The sequence below is a fragment of the Bos javanicus genome, chromosome 1, assembly GCF_032452875.1.
Source record: "Bos javanicus breed banteng chromosome 1, ARS-OSU_banteng_1.0, whole genome shotgun sequence".
NCBI classification, from domain to species: Eukaryota; Metazoa; Chordata; class Mammalia; order Artiodactyla; family Bovidae; genus Bos; species Bos javanicus.
Genome location: NC_083868.1, coordinates 82,100,982 through 82,123,441, shown reverse-complemented (window position 1 = coordinate 82,123,441; position 22,460 = coordinate 82,100,982). Strand labels below are relative to the sequence as shown.

General features: G+C 41.7%; 2 protein-coding genes across 4 annotated transcripts in view; one reads left to right on the top strand and one right to left on the bottom strand.

The window, feature by feature from the left end:
* EHHADH (enoyl-CoA hydratase and 3-hydroxyacyl CoA dehydrogenase) overlaps positions 1 to 12,659 on the bottom strand; it is a 54,569-nt gene extending 41,910 nt beyond the window's left edge. The window contains exons 1-2 of the mRNA XM_061413711.1: positions 12,472 to 12,659; positions 4,664 to 4,767 (exon numbers count right to left, since the gene is read on the bottom strand). Coding sequence (XP_061269695.1) covers positions 4,664 to 4,767; positions 12,472 to 12,545 — 178 coding nt within the window. The 5' untranslated portion in view covers positions 12,546 to 12,659. The remainder of the gene's footprint in view (positions 1 to 4,663; positions 4,768 to 12,471) is intronic.
* Positions 12,660 to 22,172: 9,513 nt separating this feature from the next.
* The window catches only part of MAP3K13 (mitogen-activated protein kinase kinase kinase 13), a 161,102-nt gene continuing 160,814 nt past the window's right edge, over positions 22,173 to 22,460 (top strand). Inside the window, exon 1 of one of the 3 annotated variants that reach the window (XM_061413623.1) lies at positions 22,173 to 22,343. The gene's annotated coding sequence lies outside the window, so the exon portion shown is untranslated. The remainder of the gene's footprint in view (positions 22,344 to 22,460) is intronic. The other 2 variants (XM_061413632.1, XM_061413648.1) reach the window with 2 other exon arrangements.

Genomic DNA, 22,460 nt, shown 5'->3' with positions numbered 1-22,460 from the left:
TCAGATGCTTATATCTTTCCTTTTCTCCTTTGCTTTTCGCTTCTCTTCTTTTCACAGCTATTTGTAAGGCCTCCCCAGACAGCTATTTTGCTTTTTTGCATTTCTTTTCCATGGGGATGGTATTGATCCCTGTCTCCTGTACAATGTCACAAACCTCCATCCATAGTTCATCAGGCACTCTATCAGATCTACTGTATAATCATAAGGAATTTGATTTAGGTCATACCTGAATGGTCTAGTGGTTTTCCCTACTTTCTTCAATTTAAGTCTGAATTTGGCAGTAAGGAGTTCATGATCTGAGCCACAGTCAGCTCAGACTGTGACTTGTTTTTGCTGACTGTATAGAGTTTCTCCATCTTTGGCTGCAAAGAACATAATCAGTCTGATTTCAGTGTTGACCATCTGGTGATGTCCACGTGTAGAGTCTTCTCTTGTGTTGTTGGAAGAAGGTGTTTGCTATGACCAGTGCGTTCTTTTGGCAAAATTCTATTAGCCTTTGCCCTGCTTCATTCCATATTCCAAGGCCAAATCTGCCTGTTACTCCAGGTGTTTCTTGACTTCCTACTCTTGCATTCCAGTCCCCTATAATGAAAAGGACATCTTTTTTGGGTGTTAGTTCTAAAAGGTCTTGTAGGTCTTCATAGAACTGTTCAACTTCAGCTTCTTCAGCATTACTGGTTGGGGTATAGGCTTGGATTACTGTGATATTGAATGGTTTGCCCTGGAAACAAACAGAGATCATTCTGTCATTTTTGAGATTGCATCCAAGTACTGCATCTTGGACTCTTTTGTTGACCATGATGGCTACTCCATTTCTTCTAAGGGATTCCTGCCCACACTAGTAGATATAATGGTCATCTGATTTAAATTCACCCATTGTGGTCCATTTTAGTTCGCTGATTCCTAGTATGTTGACGTTCACTCTTGCCATCTCCTGTTTGACCACTTCCAATTTGCCTTGATTCATGGACCTGACATTCCAGGTTCCTATGTAATATTGCTCTTTACAGCATTGGACCTTGCTTCTATCACCAGTCACATCCACAACAGGGTATTGTTTTTGCTTTGGCTTCATCCTTTCATTGTTTCTGGAGTTATTTCTCCACTGATCTCCAGTAGCATATTGGGCACCTACCGACCTGGCAAAAAATCCCATCATTTTGCCATTACATACTGTTCATGGGGTTCTCAAGGCAAAAATACTGAAGTGGTTTGTCATTCCCTTCTCCAGTGCATTAGAATGTGCATTAGAATATGATATTTATCTTTCTCTCTCTGACTCATTTCACTCTGTGTAATAGGCTCTAGGTTTATCCACCTCAACAGAACTGATTCAAATGTGTTCCTTTTTGTGGCTGAGTAATATTCCATTGTGTATATATACCACAACTTCTTTATCCATTCATCTGTCAACAGACATCTAGGTTGCTTCCATCTTCTAAGCTATTGTAAATAGTGCTGCAATGAACAATGGGATACATGTGTCTTTCTCAATTTTGGTTTCCTCAGGGTATATGCCTAGGAGTGGGATTGCTGGGTCATATGGTGGTTTTATTCCTAGTTTTTTTAAGGAATCACCATATCATCTTCCATAGTGGTTGTACCAATTTACATTCCCACCAACAGTGCAAGAGCATTCCCTTTTCTCCACACCCTCTCCAGCATTTATTGTTTGTAGATTTTTTGATGATGGCCATTCTGACTGGTGTGAGGTGATATTTCATTGTGGTGTTGACTTGCATTTCTCTAATAATGGAGAAGGCAATGGCAACCCACTCCAGTACTCTTGCCTGGAAAATCCCATGGACAGAGGAGCTTGGTAGGCTGCAATGCATGGGGTCGCTAAGATTCGGACACAACTGAACAACTTCACTTTCACTTTCATGCATTGGAGAAGGAAATGGCAACCCACTCCAGTGTTCTTGCCTGGAGAATCCCAGGGACGGGGGAGCCTGTTGGGCTGCTGTCTATGGGGTCTCACAGAGTCGGACACGACTGAAGCGACTTAGCAGAGTATTTTTAATTTCAGCAATTGTGTTTTTTGTCTCTGCATGTTTATTCTTCATTCTTTTAGGTCTTTATTAATTGATTCTTTTTCATTTCTCCATTTTGTTTTCAAGATTTTTTTATCATCTTTACTATCATTATTCTGAATTCTTTTCAGAATTCTTTTCAGGTAGTTTGCCTATTTCCTCTTCATTTATTTGGACTTCTGTGTTTCCAGTTGGTTCCTTCATTTGTGTAGTATTTCTCTGCCTTTTCATTGTTTTTATTTTAACTTATTGTGTTTTAGGTCTCCTTTTCCAAGGCTTCAAGTTTGAATTCTTTCCTCTTTTGGTTTCTACCCTCCTAAGGTTGTCCAGTGGCTTGTGTAAGCTTCATATAGGGTGAGATTTGTGCTGAGTTTTTGTTTCTTTGTTTGTTTTTCCTTTGATGAGCAAGGCTGAGTGAGGTGGTAATCCTGTCTGCTGATGATTTGGCTTGTACTTTTGTTTTGTTCGTTGTTTAGATGTGGCATCCTGCACAGGGCGCTACTGGTGGTTTCAAGTGGTTTCCTTTGTGTGAGTTCTCACTATTTGATACTCCCTAATCACTGCAGATGGTGATTGCAGCCATGAAATTAAAAGACGCTTACTTCTTGGAAGGAAAGTTATGACCAACATAGATAGCATATTCAAAAGCAGGGACATTACTTTGCCAACAAAGGTCTGTCTAGTCAAGGCTATATGGTTTTTCCAGTAGTCATGTATGGATGTGAGAGTTGGACTGTGAAGAAAGCTGAGTGCCGAAGAATTGATGCTCTTGAAATGTGGTGTTGGAGAAGACTCTTAAGAATCCCTTGGACTGCAAGGAGATCCAGCCAGTCCATTCTAAAGGAGATCAGTCCTGGGTGTTCTTTGGAAGGAATGATGCTAAAGCTGAAACTCCAGTACTTTGGCTACCTGATGAAAAGAGTTGACTCAGTGGAAAAGACTCTGATGGTGGGAGGGATTGGGGGCAGGAGGAGAAGGGGATGACAGAGGATGAGATGGCTGGATGGCATCACTGACTCGATGGACGTGAGTTCGAGTGAACTCTGGGAGTTGGTGATGGACAGGGGGGCCTGGCGTGCTGCAATTCATGGGGTCTCAAAGAGTCAGACACGACTGAGAGACTGAACTGAACTGAACTGAACTGAGGGTTAGTTCTCTGGTAGTCTAGGGTCTTGGAGTCAGTACTCCCACTCCAAAGGCTCAGGGCTTGATCTCTGTTGAAAATCAGTGGTAATTTCTACGTAAATTGTAGGATAAGTGAACTGTATTTCAGTTGAATGCTGATAGTCAAATTTTAAACATCATCATTTAGGGCAAACTTTTTGGTTTGATCCTTGTATTCACCAAGACACTGCGAAGCACACAAAATTAAATTACAGGAGGCCGATGGCCTGTCCTAGAAACTTCATCGTCATTTCTCTGTCCTCCATCCCACCCCTTCACAGGATAATTAAGAGTGCATGGTCACTGAAATGGGTGACAGAAAAAAAATAAACTCCATTTCAAGACTGTGTGATATAAAAAATAACATTTATTGAACATCTTCTTCATCCAGGTACTGCTCTAGGGGCTTTCAGATGTGTTATCTCTTTTAACCTCACAAAACTCTGTTAAGGTATACATATTATGGTATCCATTTTATAAACAAAGAAATTGGATTTCAGGAGATTTAAGGAACTTGCCCAACCTCACATAGGGTAGAGACATATGCAGAGCAGGTATGTACCAGTAGGTGTATATTGAAGTGAAAAGTGAAAGTGAAAGTCGCTCAGCTGTTTTCAACTTTTTGTGACCCCACGGACTGCATGGAATTCTCCAGGCCAGAATACTGGAGTAGGTAGCCTTTCCCTTCTCCAGGGGATCTTCCCAATCTAGGGATTGAACTCAGGTCTCCCACATTGCAGGCAGATTCTTTACCAGCTGAGCCACAAAGGAAGCCCAAGAATACTGGAGTGAGTAGCCTATCCCTTCTCCAGCGGATGGTTCTGACTGAGGAATCGAATCGGGGTTTCCTGCATTGCAGGCAGATTCTTAACAACTGAGCTATGAGGGTAGCCCTAGGTGTATCAGTTCAGTTGCTCAGTTGTGTCCGACTCTTTGCGACCCCATGAATTGCAGCACGCCAGGCCCCCCTGTCCATCACCAACTCCCAGAGTCCACCCAATCCCCTGTCCACTGAGTCAGTGATGCCATCCAACCATCTCATCCTCTGTTGTCCCCTTCTCCTCCTGCCCTTAATCTTTCCCAGCATCAGGGTCTTTTCCAATAAGTCAGCTCTTCACATCAGGTGGCCAAAGTATTGGAGTTTCAGTTTCAACATCAGTCCCTCCAATGAACACCCAGGACTGATCTCCTTTAGGATGGACTGGTTGGTGTATACTAGCAGGTATAATAGCTATCAAGTCTGGAACTAAATGTCCTCCAAAGGACCAATCCAATATAAAAGAGAGTAAGGTCAGCATCTTCTCTGGGTCTCTCCTGTGACTCTTTGTCTCCTTCTCCATAATGTTTCTTCTTCCTCCCATATTCATTACCTATACTATAGGACTGCCCATGAGTACAGGTAATGCAGCACTGAGCTCAGTCTGTGTGAGATGTCAGAGAGAGTGGGAAAGGGTTAGACACATTACCTGCACAGAAGATGCCATCTGCTCCACAAATCACAATGGCTTTAACTGTATCATCTGTTATAGCTTTCTGCAGACTCTCTTTTATTCCACGGGCAACAGTTGTACTAAAAGGGGGAAAAAATTACATGAAGCATTAGTCACAATCAAATTTCTACCATCTCAGTTTATTTTTTTCTTTCCTAACAATTAAAAATTAAACATATACATGATGTAGAAAAATCCTAGATACTTATTGTTAAATTTTCACTAATTTAAGATATAATATATGTCTACTGTAAAGTAAGCCCTGAGGTGATTAAACACATAAACTTCAGAAAATCAAAGTGTTTTCCTGCATTTTGCTGTAACTTTGACCACTTAGAATCAACACTATCAATTTAAAAATATTACACACATCTTCTATGTATAGTGAAAGGAGTTTAAAACATCCTAGAGACAACAGTGTACACAACGCAATATCATACTGAGATGACTGCTATAATAAAGGTACAGAGAAAATGATGTGGAAATTCTGAAAGAAAGTGCTTTTGATTTGTCATATTGGCCTAATAAAAGAAAACTGAAATTGTCTAAAAATAACAGTCTAAGTCATGTGGCAGGGGATGCAAGTTACCCACAAACTAATACTTAATACTTTAAACTAATACTAATACTTTGACCTTCTTCAAAGTATTAATCGGTTTTTAGCTGGATACATGGCTGCCTAAAATAAAGACTATATTTCACAGCAGCAAGTTCAGCTCAAGGCATTAAGTTCTGGCCAATGGAATGGAAATGGACTTAGTATCTGCAACCTTAGGGAACAGTCCTTAAAGGACTGGGTATGCTTTTCTCTCTTACAACTCACTACTCCTGGCAGGAATCCAGATATGATGTCTAGATTGGGAGCAGCCATTATGAATCAAGAGGTGGAAGCTACTAATTAAGGATGGCAGAGCAAAAGACAGGTAGAACTGAGATCCCGATGATCGTGGAGTAGCCATACCAGTCATTCCAGGACACTGCTGTGACAGACATGAACTTTTTCTTGTTTAATCCACTATTACATTGAGTTTTCTGTAACTAGTAGCCAAGCCTAACTCATTTGAAAGGTAATGACAAGGTCTGGGAAAGGAAGGGCATTTGGTAAATTTTTGTCAAGTTTCAGTAGATGAGGGAGTCATCCCCAGAGGAGATAGTTAAAACCAAAACTGAATGAGTTTGCCAAAGGGAAAAAAAAAAAAAAAGAGTTGAGAGTAGATCCTCTAGATATTTAAGAGGCAGGAGAGGCTCAGCTGAGTTATTCAGTACCAAGGAGTCCAACGAGACCAAGACAGGAGAATTTGCCAAGAAGCAGAGGATCTAATAGAGTTTTGCCAAGAAAATGCACTGGTCATAGCAAACACCCTCTTCCAACAACACAAGAGAAGACTCTACACATGGACATCACCAGATGGTCAACACCGAAATCAGATTGATTATATTCTTTGCAGCCAAAGATGCAGAAGCTCTATACAGTCAACAAAAACAAGACCAGGAGCTGACTGTGGCTCAGATCATGAACTCCTTATGGCCAAATTCAGACTTAAATTGAAGAAAGTAGGGAAAACCACTAGACCATTCAGGTATGACCTAAATCAAATTCCTTATGATTATACAGTGAAAGTGAGAAATAGATTTAAGGGACTAGATCTGATAGATAGAGTGCCTGATGAACTATGGATGGAGGGTCGTGACATTGTACAGGAGACAGGGATCAATACCATCCCCATGGAAAAGAAATGCAAAAAAGCAAAATAGCTGTCTGGGGAGGCCTTACAAATAGCTGTGAAAAGAAGAGAAGCGAAAAGCAAAGGAGAAAAGGAAAGATATAAGCATCTGAATGCAGAGTTCCAAAGAATAGCAAGGAGAGATAAGAAAGCCTTCCTCAGCAATCAATGCAAAGAAATAGAGGAAAACAACAGAAAGGGAAAGACTAGAGATCTCTTCAAGAAAATTAGAGATACCAAGGGAACATTTCATGCAAAGATGGGCTCGATAAAGGACAGAAATGGTATGGACCTAACAGAAGCAGAAGATATTAAGAAGAGACGGCAAGAATACACAGAAGAACTGTTCAAAAAAGATCTTCAAGACCAAGATAATCACGATGGTGTGATCACTGACCTAGAGCCAGACATCCTGGAATGGGAAGTCAAGTGGGCCTTAGAAAGCATCACTACAAACAAAGCTAGTGGAGGTGATGGAATTCCAGTTGAGCTATTTCAAATCCTGAAAGATGATGCTGTGAAAGTGCTGCACTCAATATGCCAGCAAATTTGGAAAACTCAGCAGTGGCCACAGGACTGGAAAAGGTCAGTTTTCATTCCAATCCCAAAGAAAGGCAATGCCAAAGAATACTCAACCTTCCGCACAATTGCACTCATCTCACACGCTAGTAAAGTAATGCTCAAAATTCTCCAAGCAGGCTTCAGCAATACGTGAACCATGAACTTCCAGATGTTCAAGCTGGTTTTAGACAAGGCAGAGGAACCAGAGATCAAATTGCCAACATCCGCTGGATCATCGAAAAAGCAAGAGAATTCCAGAAAAACATCTATTTCTGCTGTATTGACTATGCCAAAGCCTTTGACTGTGCGGATCACAATAAACTGTGGAAAATTCCTCAAGAGGTGGGAATACCAGACCACCTGACCTGCCTCTTGAGAAACCTATATGTAGGTCAGGAAGCAACAGTTAGAACTGGACATGGAACAACAGACTGGTTCCAAATAGGAAAAGGAGTATGTCAAGGCTGTATATTGTCACCCTGCTTATTTAACTTCTATGCAGAGTACATCATGAGAAATGCTGGGCTGGAAGAAGCACAAGCTGGAATCAAGATTGCTGGGAGAAATATCAATAACCTCAGATATGCAGATGACACCACCCTTCTGGCAGAAAGTGAAGAGGAACTAAAAAGCCTCTTGATGAAAGTGAAAGTGGAGAGTGAAAAAGTTGGCTTAAAGCTCAACATTCAGAAAATGAAGATAATGGCATCTGGTCCCATCACTTCATGGGAAATAGATGGGGAAACAGTGGAAACAGTGTCAGACTTTTTGGGGGCTCCAAAATCACTGCAGATGGTGACTGCAGCCATGAAATTAAAAGACACTTACTCCTTGGAAGAAAAGTTATGACCAACCTAGATAGCATATTGAAAACCAGAGACATTACTTTGCCAACAAAGGTCTGTCTAGTCAAGGCTATGGTTTTTCCAGTGGCCATGTATGGATGTGAGAGTTGGACTGTAAAGAAAGCTGAGCACTGAAGAATTGATGCTTTTGAACTGTGGTGTTGGAGAAGACTCTTGAGAGCCCCTTGGACTGCAAGGAGATCCAACCAGTCCATTCTGAAGGAGATCAGCCCTGGGATTTCTTTGGAAGGAATGATGCTAAAGCTGAAACTCCAGCACTTTGGCCACCTCATGCGAAGAGTTGACTCATTGGAAAAGACTCTGATGCTGGGAGGGTTTGGGGGCAGGAGGAGAAGGGGACGACAGAGGATGAGATGGCTGGATGGCATCACCGACTCGATGGATGTGAGTCTGAGTGAACTCTGGGAGTTGGTGATGGACAGGGAGGCCTGGCGTGCTGCGATTCATGGGGTCGCAAAGAGTCGGACACGACTGAGCGACTGAACTGAACTGAGAGGATCAATAAGCGCCAAGGGATGGCGAAGGAGGAGCTCTAGGAAGAGTAGTGAAGAATTGCTTAAAGAAAAACTTATAAAACCAGAGTCCAGTGAATTTTGCCTTAGAATTGTAAGTAATATGGGGGAATTTTTATACAGGGAGAAAAAAAGCAAAAAGCAACTAAAGCCAGATTGTTCAAACCAGCAACTAACATTGCTAATTGATTATATCCCAATACAAAATGTTTTTGGTATTAAAAAATAAATTAATTAATTAAAAACCTCAGGGAATAAAGGAGATACTGGCTCTTGTATATAGTAATTCCCTTTCACCTAGTTACTTTTCACCATTTAACCCAGATGAAATCAAACAAAACCTCTTGCCTTCAGTTGATTTAATTAGAAACCAAGTCTGCTAAAGAAAAATGGAATTTGAACCATCCAGCATACTGAGAAGTCCAAAAGTCACATACTGCTTTCTGGATAAACAATGGCTGCAAAATTATCCAAAATGAGCTCAATCTGTGCCACTGAGGAGACAAGTCTGGCTTTTCCCATTTCAATCAACCCCTACTCTTTTATATCTTATCTTCTTGTTAATTTTGCATCATTTGTTGTTGTTGTTTAGTTGCTAAGTTGTGTCTGACTCTTCTGCGACCCCATGGACTGTAGCCCTCCAGGTTCCTCTGTCCATGGAATTTTCCAGGCAAGACTACCAGAGTAGGTTGCCATTTCCTTCTCCAGGGGATCTTCCCAACCCAGGGACTGAACCCACGTCTCCTGCATTGGCAGGCAGATTCTGCCACTGAGCCACTCTAGATCCCCTGGAATAGGCAACGGCAACCCACTCCAATATTCTTGCCTGGAAAATCCCTTGGACAGAAGAGCCTGGTAGGCTACAGTGCATGGGGTCACAGAATCGGACACAACTAAGCACACACACACACACACACACGCGCGCGCGCGCACACACAAACAACATTTGCTAAGTGTCAGCTCTCTAACACATTTAAACCTCACAACGACTTAATGAGATAGGTATTAAAAGTTCTCCTGAAAGGGGGAAAGGGGACAGTTTAAATATAAGACACATTTTAAGTAGTTATGGGAAAATATTCCTAGTTGTGGGTAGCAAACTGTGGAACTATTTATCCCACAAGTCTGAGATGGGCACAGTTTTCCATTATGAGCAGAGATAGGCAGAATCCTAATACTCGGGAGCCGCCTGGGAAGCTTCCACCTGCCAATGCAGGGCCTACAGTCCATGGGGTCGCAAATAGTCAGACACAACTGAGTGACTGAGGACACACACACACAGACACACAATTTTGCAAAAATCAAACAAGAAAAAAAAAGAAGAATGAAAATGGCTGTTATATATACAGCTTTACTAGATTCTAGCTGAATGAAAAGGGACCACACCTTCATAGCTATATCAAAGTCACAGGGGTTAAGAAATTATTTTCTCCCCTTAATACTGTCAGGTACGGAGAAATGGAGTCTAAAGGTAACATTTCATGAGTGATGACCAAAGAACTTTACCTTCTGTCACTTTAGAAGTCTTTTTTGTGACCATTTTTTAAAACCAGGAGTCATCAAATAAAGTCATGGCTTGTGACCAGCATTTTTCAAATAAACAGAGTGAAAATAGAATACATCAAATAAAAAGAAAATTTTGTTTCACTAATCTTTGTTTTCAGGTACATATTTGTATGTGTGTTTGTGTGTGTGTGTCCTAGGTTGCTATGTAAAACATGGATTACTGTGTGGAATATAATAAAAAAAATACAAAAGCCATTGTTCTGGGAGACAAATCTAGTAATTAGGCATCTTCTACCTTTATAAAGAGGGTTGGCATTTATCCAAATAGAAAGAAATCTGGCTTAGCTAAAGGAACAAAGAGATTTGAACTGTTTGGGCCAAAAAATATTCAAATAAGACTCTCTCACTTATCTAGGAAGAAATAATTTCCCAAATAAAATTAGAAATAGGAAGGGGAGATGAAAAGTGTAAAGCAAAAAAGAGAAAAAAAAAAAGGGAACCTGTTAAACTGGATGAGCATGCTAGCACACATACCTTCACTTAAGTACAAGTTCAAGAGGAAAGAGCCAAAAGGTGTTTATTGCCAAGTGGAGAAAATCCTGATGCAGCTGCAATGAATCCTGAGCAGCAGGGCCTGTTGGTAGGGGCTTGTAACAGGCCTTTTGCATAATAAAAATAATGATAGCTGGTGGTGCAGTGGTAAAGAATTCGCCTGCCAGTGAAAGAGATGCAAAAGATGCGGCTGAGTTGGAAAGATCCCCTGGAGTAGAAAACGGCAACCCACTCCAGTATTCTTGCCTGGAAAATCCCATGGACAGAAGAGCCTGGTAGTCTGCAGTACATGGGGTTGAAAAGTCAGATACAACTAAGCGCACACACACACACACACACACAACTTCTGAGTGTCAGTTTCTAATCTGCAACACATTTAAACCTCACAACTTAACGAGGTAAGTACTAAAATTTCTCCTGCAAGGGGGAAAGGGGACAGGTTAAATACCAGACACATTTTAAGTAGTTATGGGAAAATATTCCTAGTTATAGGTACTAAACTGTGGAACTATTTCCCCCAAAGTTAGAGATGGGCACAGTTATCCATTATGAGAAGAAATTAAGGCAGAGTCCTAATACTTAGTAATTTTAATTGAAATACAAAGTTCAAAATTGATATGTAATTGTAGTATTCATGTTTTTCTTCATCAAAACCAAAATAACAATATTTTGCTTGATTCCGAGTGGCAAGTAAGTGGACTTATTCTTTGTGTGATTTTATTTCTGAAAATTTTAATATTATTAAATGCAAAATTTTATATTAAAATAAAAGTTATAGTATTAATGCTAATGATAAAACCAAATCTGATAACAGTAGAACAAAAATTCAGTTAAAATTAGCATGTCTTCTCATTTCAGTCTCTTTTTGCTCCAGCAGCATGCAGTAAGGATTCTGACCAAAAGTCGTTCTCTTTATGCTTTATATGTTCTCTGTAAATGATCATTTCTAACCCTACTCCCTGTGGATGAGTGGTTATTTCCCCAGGTTGATCACTATACTTTTTTCAGAGATATAAAAGAACTAGGTGGTGCTAGTGGTGAAAACCTCCCTGCCAATGCAAGAGGCATAAGAGTTCAATCCCTGGGTGGTAAAGATCCCCTGGAGGAGGGCATGGCAACTCACTCCAGTATTCTTGCCTGGAGAATCCCAGGGACAGAGGAGCCTAGGAGCACACAGTCCATACGGGCACACAGATTCAGACACGGCTAAAGCGACTTAGCACAAACCTATATATCATTAATTTTTAAAACAGCAGCATTAATCTCACTTTTTAAAGTAATGCTTTTACTAGTTTAACAAGTACTCCACGATAAAAGAACATAAACAGCATGGCAGTTTTTCAGGAAATGCTATTTAATAGGCTAATTCTGACATGAGCTTATTCTAACATGGATCTTCACCGAAGCACTAAGACCTTGAGGTTTAGAACAAACCAAGAGATACATCTTTGTGTTTCTGGGCCAGGACATAATTCTCTTTTACTCACTATATTGGCATTAATGGGGATCTTTATTTTTAACAGTGTGAAACCACCTTATTTTTGGACTCCCAAAGCTTTTAGTCACACATTGTAAGGGTGGCCTGGACTCCAGGTTGGGAAGGGAGGGATCAGGGTCCAGGCAACACAGCACTAAGACCTCTGGACTAGAAAGTGCATCTGAGAAGTCAAAGTTGCAAGTAAGCAGAAGAGTTCAGCACGAAGTTGGCACGAACAGAGGCACTAAGACCTCTGGACTAGAAAGTACATGTGAGAAGTCAAAGTTGCAAGTAAGAGTTCAGCACGAAGTTGGTACGGACAGACCGGTGCAGGGGCAGCTCCCCAACTTCTAGCCGTCTGTCTACCTCTCAGCCTCGATTTCTTTATCAACGAAACGGAGATGAGAGTTCTCTGCAAACAGGTACCGAGGCTACCAATGTAAAAAGTCCTGACATATGCCCTGATTCTATCCGTGTCCGTGTCTTTCTCTATTTAAACCAGCAGAGGCAAGTCAAAGCCTCCACTGCAGGCAGGCAGGTACGATCCTGCTCGCCGTCCCCGGACTGATCGCCGAGAGCCCGTTACCTGATCGCATTGACTGGCGGGTTTCGTAAACGGATCAGTGCCAGGCAGTTCTGCAGCCGCGTGAACTCAGCCATGTTTGCTCAGTTGCCCCGAAGTCGCCTCATCCCTCAGCTGCGAGGCAAGATCACTTTCGCTGGGCGCGTCCTGGGGAGGGGAGGGGCGTCTGCTGGGCCAATGTGAACCCGGCACCGCCTCCCGCCACGGCACCGCTTTCCGCCCCGGGCAGCTCCCGGGCTCTGATGCCCATTCTTCACCTCAGTCCTCCTCCTTCCCTGACCGCAGCCCCGTGCTCAGCACACCCTTGCCATCTCTTCCTCTTTGCTGGCGCCTGTCCTGCTTCCATCAAAAAGTAGGTCAGGCAGGACGATGAAAGATGCGTGAAACTGCCAGCAAGTCCAGATTTGCAAACACCTGGCCCAGAGGGGCTGCCTTCCCTGGACAAGTTCTAGATTCACTACGTTGGTGGAGTTTCATCACAGTCTTCATCTTCATTATCCTTCTTAACAAAGACAGATATGTAGGATCCTGACAATTATGTGATATGATACATACCTGGAACACATAAAACACTTCATGCATTTCATCTAAATGAGTACGGTACTAATATCAACCAAACATGTACAGAACTGTCATGCAGCAACCTTGTGGAACCTACCACTTTCTTGTCTGTCCAATCCTTCCATTTTTCTTTTTTTCCTTCTTCTGCCATTCCTAAGGATTATTTCTAATATTAATACTTCAACTATGAATCAAGCACCTATTACGTCCTAGGCAGCAGGCCAAAGACTAAAGATAAATGAGGCTGGGTTCAGACTGGGACAAAGTTTTTGAAGATGCAGTTGGCCTCAGGTGGTCTCCACAGCCCATCACCTGGCCAGAAGGCAGTCTGGAAGTTTCAGAGGAAAAACAAAACAATGGAGTGGTTTTATTCACTGATGTTTCACAAATTTTAGTGATGATTAAGGATTATTTTCACAGATATACTTTTCAGTTCGGTTCAGTTGCACAGTCATGTCCGACTCCTTGCGGCCCCATGGACTGGAGCACGCCAGGACTCCCTGTTCATCACCAACTTTTTGAGCTTGCTCAAATTCATGTCCATTGAGTCAGTGATGCCATCCAACCATCTCATTCTCTGTTGTCCCCTTCTCCTCCTGCCTTCAATCTTTCCCACCATCAGGGTCTTTTCCAAGGAGTCAGTTCTTCACATCAGGCGGTTAAAGTATTGGAGTTTCAGCTTCAGCATCAGTCTTTCCAATGAATATTCAGGACTGATTTCGTTTAGGATTGACTGGTGTGATTTCCTTGCATTCTAAGGGACTCTCAAGAGTCTTCTCCAACACCACAGTTCAAAAGCATCAATTCTTCGGCACTCAGCTTTCTTTATAGTCCAACTCTCACATCCATATGTGACTACCGAAAAAACCATAGCTTTGACCAGACAGACCTTTGCTGTCTAGGTTGGTCATAGCTTTTCTTTCAAGGAGCAACCATCTTTTAATTTCATGGCTGCAGTCACCATCTGCAGTGATTTTGGAGCCCGAGAAAATAAAGTCTGTCACTATTTCCATTACTTCCCATCTATTTGCTATGAAGTAATGGGACCAGATGCCATGATCTTTGTTTTTTGAATGTTGAGTTTTAAGCCAGCTTTTTCACTCTCCTCTTTTACTTTCATCAAGAGGCTCTTCAGTTCCTCTTCACTGTCTGCCATAAGGGTGGTGTCATCTCCGTATCTGAGGTTATTGATATTTCTCCTGGCAATCTTGATTCCAGCTTGTGCTTCATCCAGTCTGGCATTTCGCATGATGTACTCTGCATATAAGTTAAATAAGCAGGGTGACAATATACAGCCTTGACATACTCCTTTCCCAGTTGGGAACCAGTCTGTTGTTCCATGTCCAGTTCTAACTGTTGCTTCTTGAACTGTATACAGATTTCTCAGGAGGCAGGTCAGGTGGTCTGGCATTCCCATCTCTTGAAGAATTTTCCACAGTTTGTTGTGATCCACACAAAGGCTTTGGCATAATCAATAAAGCAGAAGTAGATGTGATATTCTTTTACCTATTGAAAATGAGGGCTTACATGGTGGCTCTGACAGTAAAGAATCCCCCTGCAATGGGGGAGACATGGGTTCAATCCCTGGGTTGGGAAGATCCCCTGGAGGAGGGCATGGAAACCCACTCCAGTATTCTTGCCTGGAAAATCCCCACAGACAGAGGAGCCTGGTGGGCTACAGTCCATGGGGTCACAGAGTTGGACACAACTGAGTGACCAAGCACAGCACATTGAAAATAAAACCAGGTTCCTACTCCTAAGAAACTGGGTACAAGTAGCAATCAGAACCATCTAATCCATCAAGGACAGCCCCTCACTTTTGATAGCCAGCCAATCATGAATAGCCCTGGGCAAGCCTCTGAGTGCTAACATTCAATATCAACCAGCTTCTTATTAGTGGTATCAATCTCTACTGCCTCTAAAATTCGCCAGTCTCTCAACTCCACCTTGCCCAAAATCTCAATGTAAGATTAACAGTTTGCTCTGCTTGGAGAGACCTTGTATAACCAGCACAGCATTCCCTGACTGTAGGAAGCAAGAGATTCAGTATTGTTTTCCAGGGGGACAATTTTGCCGTCCATCCTAACAACTTTCAACGTCTCCACAGAGGCCATGTAGGCAAGGCTTAACAGTTCTGAAACTGCTCCTGGAGCAAGTGGAGATAAGCACAGTGTGCAGCCATTCTGAGGCATTTTCTCTTCTATATCTCGGAGTCAGTCACAGGTCATTTCTCATGTATATCCCTGTGTGCATGCTAAGTCACTTCAGTGGTGTCTGACTCTTTGCAACCCTATGGACCCACCAGGCTTCTCTGTCCAAGGGATTCTCCAGGCAAGAATACTGGAGTGGGTTGCTGTGACCTTCTCCAGGGGATCTTCCCAATCCAGGGGTTGAACTTGCATCTCTTATGCCTCCTGCATTGGCAGGTGGGTTCTTTACCACTAGCGCCACTTGGGAAGCTCTACCTATTGCCCCAGTTTTAGTTAAACACAGAACTTTCTGCCTTGTACTTTCTTTCCCTTAGATACATACAGCTGCAAACATCTGTGTAAATCCATAAAATTGCCTGGCAGTAGTTTAGAGTTGGCTCCTCAGCAGGGCAGTGCTAGGGCAAGCAAAAAAGGGCCCCAGTGGGCAAAACTGAAGAGGGCACTCACCCTCTGGTTCATGTAATTGCTGCCCCTGTCCTGCTCCTGAACAACAGAGCGATCCCCACACTTTCTGTAATCTGTCATCCAGCCCCTCCTGTTTAGTGTCGTACTGTGGGGCTAGGGCCCCAGGGAGCTGACACCAGGCTGATCTTCCTTTTGCTCTCTATGTAGATGATAAAGTGTCTCAATCTATTTGTATTCCTTATGGGCCCAATCTATGGCAGTGTGGCAAGCCAATTTAGCAATGTGCCACCATGATACTGTTTACAGTCCACTTGACCTCCTTGACCATCTCTTGATCACTGGATGAACTGTTACATTCTCAAGTTGTCTTGTTTGTCTCAACAAGTGCCACTTAACAAGACGCCATTCCTCTTGACTAATGTATTTCCAGATCATTTGCATGTTACTAATTTTGCTTGTTAAATATGTCATTTTCATTATTGTCATGGTGTTGCAATTCACAAATAGATCAGTTGATCAGAAATATATTTAATAGTCATCATTAAAAAATCTACAAATAACAAATACTGGAGAAAATGTGGAGAAAGGGAACCCTCCTATACTTTTGGAGGGAATGTAAGCTGGTGCAGCCACTGTGGAGAACAGTATGGAGGTTCCTAAAAAAACTAAAAAGAGAATTGCCATATGATCCATCAATCCCACTCCTGGGCATATACCTGGAGAAAACTATGATTAAAAAAGGTAGATACACTCCTATGTTCATAGAAGCACTATTTACAATAGTTAAGACATGGAAACAACCTAAATGTCCACTCACAGATGAATGGATACAGAAGACGTGTTACACATATACAATGGACTATTACTTAGCCATTAAAAAAATGAAATAATACCATTTGCAGCTACATGGATGGACCTAGAGATTATTATACTAAATGAAGTCAGTCGGCAAGATAAAGACAAATACCATATGATATCACTTTTATGTGGAATCTAAAATATGACATAAATGAATTTATCTATGAAACAGAAACAGACTCAGAGAACAGACTTGTGGTTGTGGGGGTGGGGGGCTGGATTGGGAGTTTGGGGCTAACTATATATAATTATTATATATAGAATGGATAAACAGACATTCCTACTATATAGCACAGGGAACTATATTTAATACCCAGTAATAAACCATAATAGAAAGAATTTTTAAAAAGAAGTATATTGAATATCTTGTAATAACCTATAAGCGGGGGCTTTCCTAGTGGCTCAGTGGCAAAGAATTCGCCTGCAATGCAGGAGACTGAAATCTTGCATGCTAGACTTCATCATTATGTGAAACAAGAAATTCCTGATATTCAAGCTGGGTTTAGAAAAGGAACAGGAACTAGAGATCAAATTGCCAACATTCGCTGGATTATAAAAAAAAAAAAAAAGCAAGAGAATTTCAGGAAAACATCTATCTCTGTTCCATCGACTACACTAAAGCCTTTGACTGTGGATCATGACAAACTGTAAAAAACTCTTAGATGGGAATACCAGACCTTCTTACCTGTCTCCTGAGAAACCTGTATGCAGGTCAAGAAGAAACAGTTAGAACAATGTATGGAACAACTTATTGGTTCAAGATCGAGAAAGGAGTATGACTGGGCTCTCTGCTGTCACCCTGTTTGTTTAACTATATGCTGAGCACATCATGAGAAATACCAGGCTGAATGAGTTACAAGCCAGAATCAAGATAGGCAGGAGAAGCATCAACAACCTCAGATAAGTGGATGATACCACTCTAATGGCAGAAAGCAAAGAGGAACTAAAGAGCCTCTTGATGACGGTGAAAGAGGAGAGTGAAAGAGCCACCCTAAAACTAAATATTAAAAAACTAAGATCATGGCATCCAGCCCCATTATTGCATGGCAAGTAGAAGGGGAAAAGGTGGAAGCAGTGACAGATTTCCTCTTCTTGGGCTCCAAAATCACTGCAGACGGTGACTGCGGCCATGAAATCAGAAGCCCTTCCAATGAACACCCAGGACTGATCTCCTTTAGGATGGACTGGTTGGATATCCTTGCAGTCCAAGGGACTCTCAAGAATCTTCTCCAACACCACAATTCAAAAGCATCAATTCTTCGGCACTCAGCTTTCTTTCACACAGTCCAACTCTCACATCCATACATGACCACTGGAAAAACCATAGCCTTGACTAGACAGACCTTTGTTGGCAAAGTAGTGTCTCTGCTTTTGAATGCTATCTAGGTTGGTCATAACTTTCCTTCCAAGGAGTAAGTGTCTTTTAATTTCATGGTTGCAATCACCATCTGCAGTGATTTTGGAGCCCAAAAAAGTTGTTCATAAATGTGACTTGTATCTTTCTTTGTCACTAAGTGTAGTTTTCTCCCTTTTTGAGTGAATACAAATTTAGAATCTGACTGGCTGATGAAAAGCACTCAGTAAAAATAGTCATGTTATTAGACATCATTAGTATTATGTTCTCTGAGATTAGTCAAATTGAATTGTGTTTTTATTCTAGGATTATATTTCCATCTGCTTTGAATAGCAAACAGGATTCAAATTAATACATCATGTACTATTAAGATGAAAATGAAGTAGGTTGGCACAACTCATACCTCCATTAATATAAACATCAAAATTTCCAGCAACTAGTATTTATTTCCAGGTTTTTCGATCAAAGTGCCTTGATTTTAAGCCTGGAAATTGTACTGATGTGGTTATAGCACAGAGAAATTCCAATGAAAAGAAAAGAGGCCAGTAGACTAGGAATGTGCAAATGTTTTGATTTTTGAATAGGCAAAAAGATGGTAAAAGATGTTGTTGACTGTTGAGTTTAAAAATCAACACCTAACGAAATTTCAGAATAATTCATTAAGGAGATGGTTTGGAAAAGGGAATTTGTGATCATCAAAGATATATTGTGTTCATTAAGAACAAGATACACCAAATTAATTCCATTTCAGTCTTTGAGTGGATTAATACATTGGAAGATAAGAAAAATGTTGTATTGAGACTCCTACAGTAATTTAACATGGTTAGACAATGAAGTCCTTGTGGATATGATGTGGGTTACTTGAAACTATGTTTTATGAACAAATATTTGACCAATCATGTATTTGTTGAGGATTTCCCTGGTGGTTCAGTGGTAAAGAATCCACCTGCCAAAGCAGGAAATATAAGTTCGATCCCTGGGTTGGGAAGATCCACTGAAGAAGGAAGTGGCAACCCACTCTAGTATTCTTGCCTGGGAAATCCCATGGACAGAGGAGCCTGGTGGGCTATAGTGCATGGGGTCACAAAAAGAGTCAGACACGACTTAGCAATTAAACAACATGCATGTATATATACATATATATATATATATGGTTCAAATGATTGATTTAAAATTTGATTGAAATATATTTTATACTTGTTTCAAGTTATAGTATGTTGGTAGTCAAAAGGAAAAAGCACATTGTTGGAATGAAGGCATTAGATGGATCTATGGTAACATTAATATGGAATTATTTTTTCATTAAAAGGTCTGCCTCTCTTATGACATAGAAAGTTCTTCAAAAGCAAGGGGTTATTTTATTCATCTTTGTGTCCCTAATTCCTGAGCTGGTGTCTCTCCTGAATGAATAAATAGAATTAGGAGGCTTAAACTTTAGAACTGACTACCATTGTCTAATTTTCTGATTTTCAGTAAATTAATTTCAATAGTTCATAGATTCATTAAAAGTATCATTGATCTTTTTTACTGCTAGAGTTGGAAGAAACCTTAAATTTCATCTATCCCAATTATATTATTCTATGGGTCTATGGGATTACCTGTTTATTTGTAACACAGATTTATAACCAACATTTCAACAATAATAACTATGGTAGCTTTGTCATAGTCCTAAAACGGAATTTGAATATTTAAGACAAATTTCTTCCAATAGAGAAGTCTAAATAAAGTTGTGCCATGTTATTAGCAGTGTACCAAGTGTATTTATGTTTACTCTCGGGAACTGCTTGAATCCATTATTTATTCCTGTTTGGCCAGTTAAAACTGAAGGTAGAGCTCATCAGTCAATTCAGTTCAGTTCAGTCGCTCAGTCGTGTCCGACTCTTTGCGACCCCGTGAATCACAGCACGCCAGGCCTCCCTGTCCATCACCAACTCCCGGAGTTCACTGAGACTCATGTCCATCGAGTCAGTGATGCCATCCAGCCATCTCATCCTCTGTCGTCCCCTTCTCCTCCTGTCCCCAATCCCTCCCAGCATCAGAGTCTTTTCCAATGAGTCAACTCTTCGCACGAGGTGGCCAAAGTACTGGAGTTTCAGAGGAGTTGATAATTAACTCCTGGGTTCTGGGTAAGATTAAGAAGTTTGCCAGAGAAAGGGGGCTATGGAGTGTGAAATGAACCCAGCAGTGGCCAGATCAGAATATTCAAATGATCATCAGAATCCTGTGGGAACTGCTGGGTTCAACTGCTCCTCTATCTTGGACTGGGGGAATTTTCCTAATTTTTTCCACTGAGAGTGAAGGTCTTGCAAGTGAATCTGCTTTTACCTTATTAACACCTGAGGCATATTTTGGAAATGGAGGAAGGTAGCTAGTGTTTTTAGACTCCACTTCTGATCCTAGCCCTACCACTAATTGTGTGACTTATGGTCAGTTACTTCTCTGGATCCAATTTTCCTTATTTGTAACATCAAGAGGTTGACTAAATAATTATCTCCAAAATTCTTTTCAGTTCTCAGTTCAGTTCAGTCGCTCAGTCATGTCCGACTCTTTGCGACCCCATGAATCATAGCACGCCAGGCCTCCCTGTCCATCACCAACTCCCGGAGTTTAGTCAAACTCATATCCATCAAGTCGGTGATGCCATCCAGCCATCTCATCCTCTGTCATCCCCTTCTTCTCCTGCCCCCAAACCTCCCAGCATCAGGGTCTTTTCCAATGAGTCAACTCTTCACATGAGGTGGCCAAAGTATTGGAGTTTCAGCTTCAGCATCAGTCCTTCCAATGAACACCCAGGACTGATCTCCTTTAGGATGGACTGGTTGGATCTCCTTGCAGTCCAAGGGACTCTCAAGAGTCTTCTCCAACACCACAGTTCAAAAGCATCAATTCTTCGGCACTCAGCTTTCTTCACAGTCCAACTCTCACATCCATACATGACCACTGGAAAAACCATAGCCTTGACTACATGGACCTTTGTTGGCAAAGTAGTGTCTCTGCTTTTGAATATGCTATCTAGGTTGATCATAACTTTCCTTCCAAGGAGTAAGTGTCTTTTAATTTCATGGCTGCAATCACCATCTGCAGTGATTTTGGAGTCCAAAAAAATAAAATCAGCCACTGTTTCCACTATTTCCCCATCTATTTCCCATGAAGTGATGGGACCAGATGCCATGATCTTCGTTTTCTGAATGTTGAGCTTTTAGCCAACTTTTTCACTCTCCTGTTTAACTTTCATCAAGAGGCTTTTTAGTTCCTCTTCACTTTCTGCCACAAGGGTGGTGTTATCTGCATATCTGAGGTTATTGATATTTCTCCCAGCAATCTTGATTCCAGCTTGTGCTTCTTCCAGCCCAGCATTTCTCATGATGTACTCTGCATATAAGTTAAATAAGCAGGGTGACAATATACGGCCTTGACGTACTCCTTTTCCTATTTGGAACCAGTCTGTTGTTCCATGTCCAGTTCTAACTGTTGCTTCCTGACCTGCATATAACATTCTGTACATTTTTTGTTCTAATGATAAACCCTCGGCTCAGCTGGTCCCATCTTTTTTTCCTGGGTTGACTTTCTTTCTCCCATAATAACCTTTAAGCATCTCCACCTTTTTGAAGTCAAGGCTTGGGTTTTATTCATCTCCCCCAAGTTGGGTAGCACAGTACCCAAGCGGGTGATTTCAAGTAGCGTTGAAATTGATTCTTACACAAAATTCCCTCTTTGTCTGGAGAAGCTCACAGTTCAGATGGGAAAGTACCAAGCATCATTAATCAATCACTTAACTAAAAGCTGAGGATAACAGGAAAACCGGCTCCAACCTCCTTTACCACTTATATGTTCCAACCAGAGTTATGTAACTGGTTATAGTTAGCACTCTTTGAATGCTTTCACTGTGTCAGCGCTTTCCATGTATTTCCTCAAACAATATACTCACGCCAACCTTATATTCTAGGTACTAGTATCATCTGTTTCAATCTTGGGGAAAATGGCACAGAGAAGTTAAGTAGTCTGCCTAGGTAATATGGTTACAAGTGAGAGGTAGCATCACTTGAGCAAAATTGAGAAAGCATTGTGACTGTCCGAGGGACTTGACGAGTCTGGAGAACAGTGATGAGTTCAAGGTAGAGAAGTGGCAGGCGCAAGCCATCATAGAAGGCTACAGAAGCCGGCAAAAAAGTTTGAAAACAAACAAAAAAAAATCCGCACTTCTCCAGGCTGGACTATAAAGCCGGAGTTCAGGCAAACAGGCGGTAAAAAAAACCTGATCAACAAGATCTGGAGAACGCCTGAATCTCGAGATAACCGGGGAACAGGCCGGAAGTAGCGTCAACTAACTGCGTTGGGGACTTAGCGGGACTGCGGGCCCGGGAGGCATTCGGGCCGGACGCGACACCCGGAAGTTACGCCCTGGAGGCGGTACTCAGTTGTGGAGGGCGTCGCGATGGGCGGGGCGGAGCGTCCGTGGTCGTCCTGGAACCGTGGATTCCAGGCAGGTAACTTGCGTGCCGAACCCGGACCGGACACGGGTGGAAGTTGGGCTTGGGGGCTCAGTTTGCTCAAAACTCCAAACTCGGGCAGGGAAACGTGGCTCTCGCTTGCTATCGGGGCTG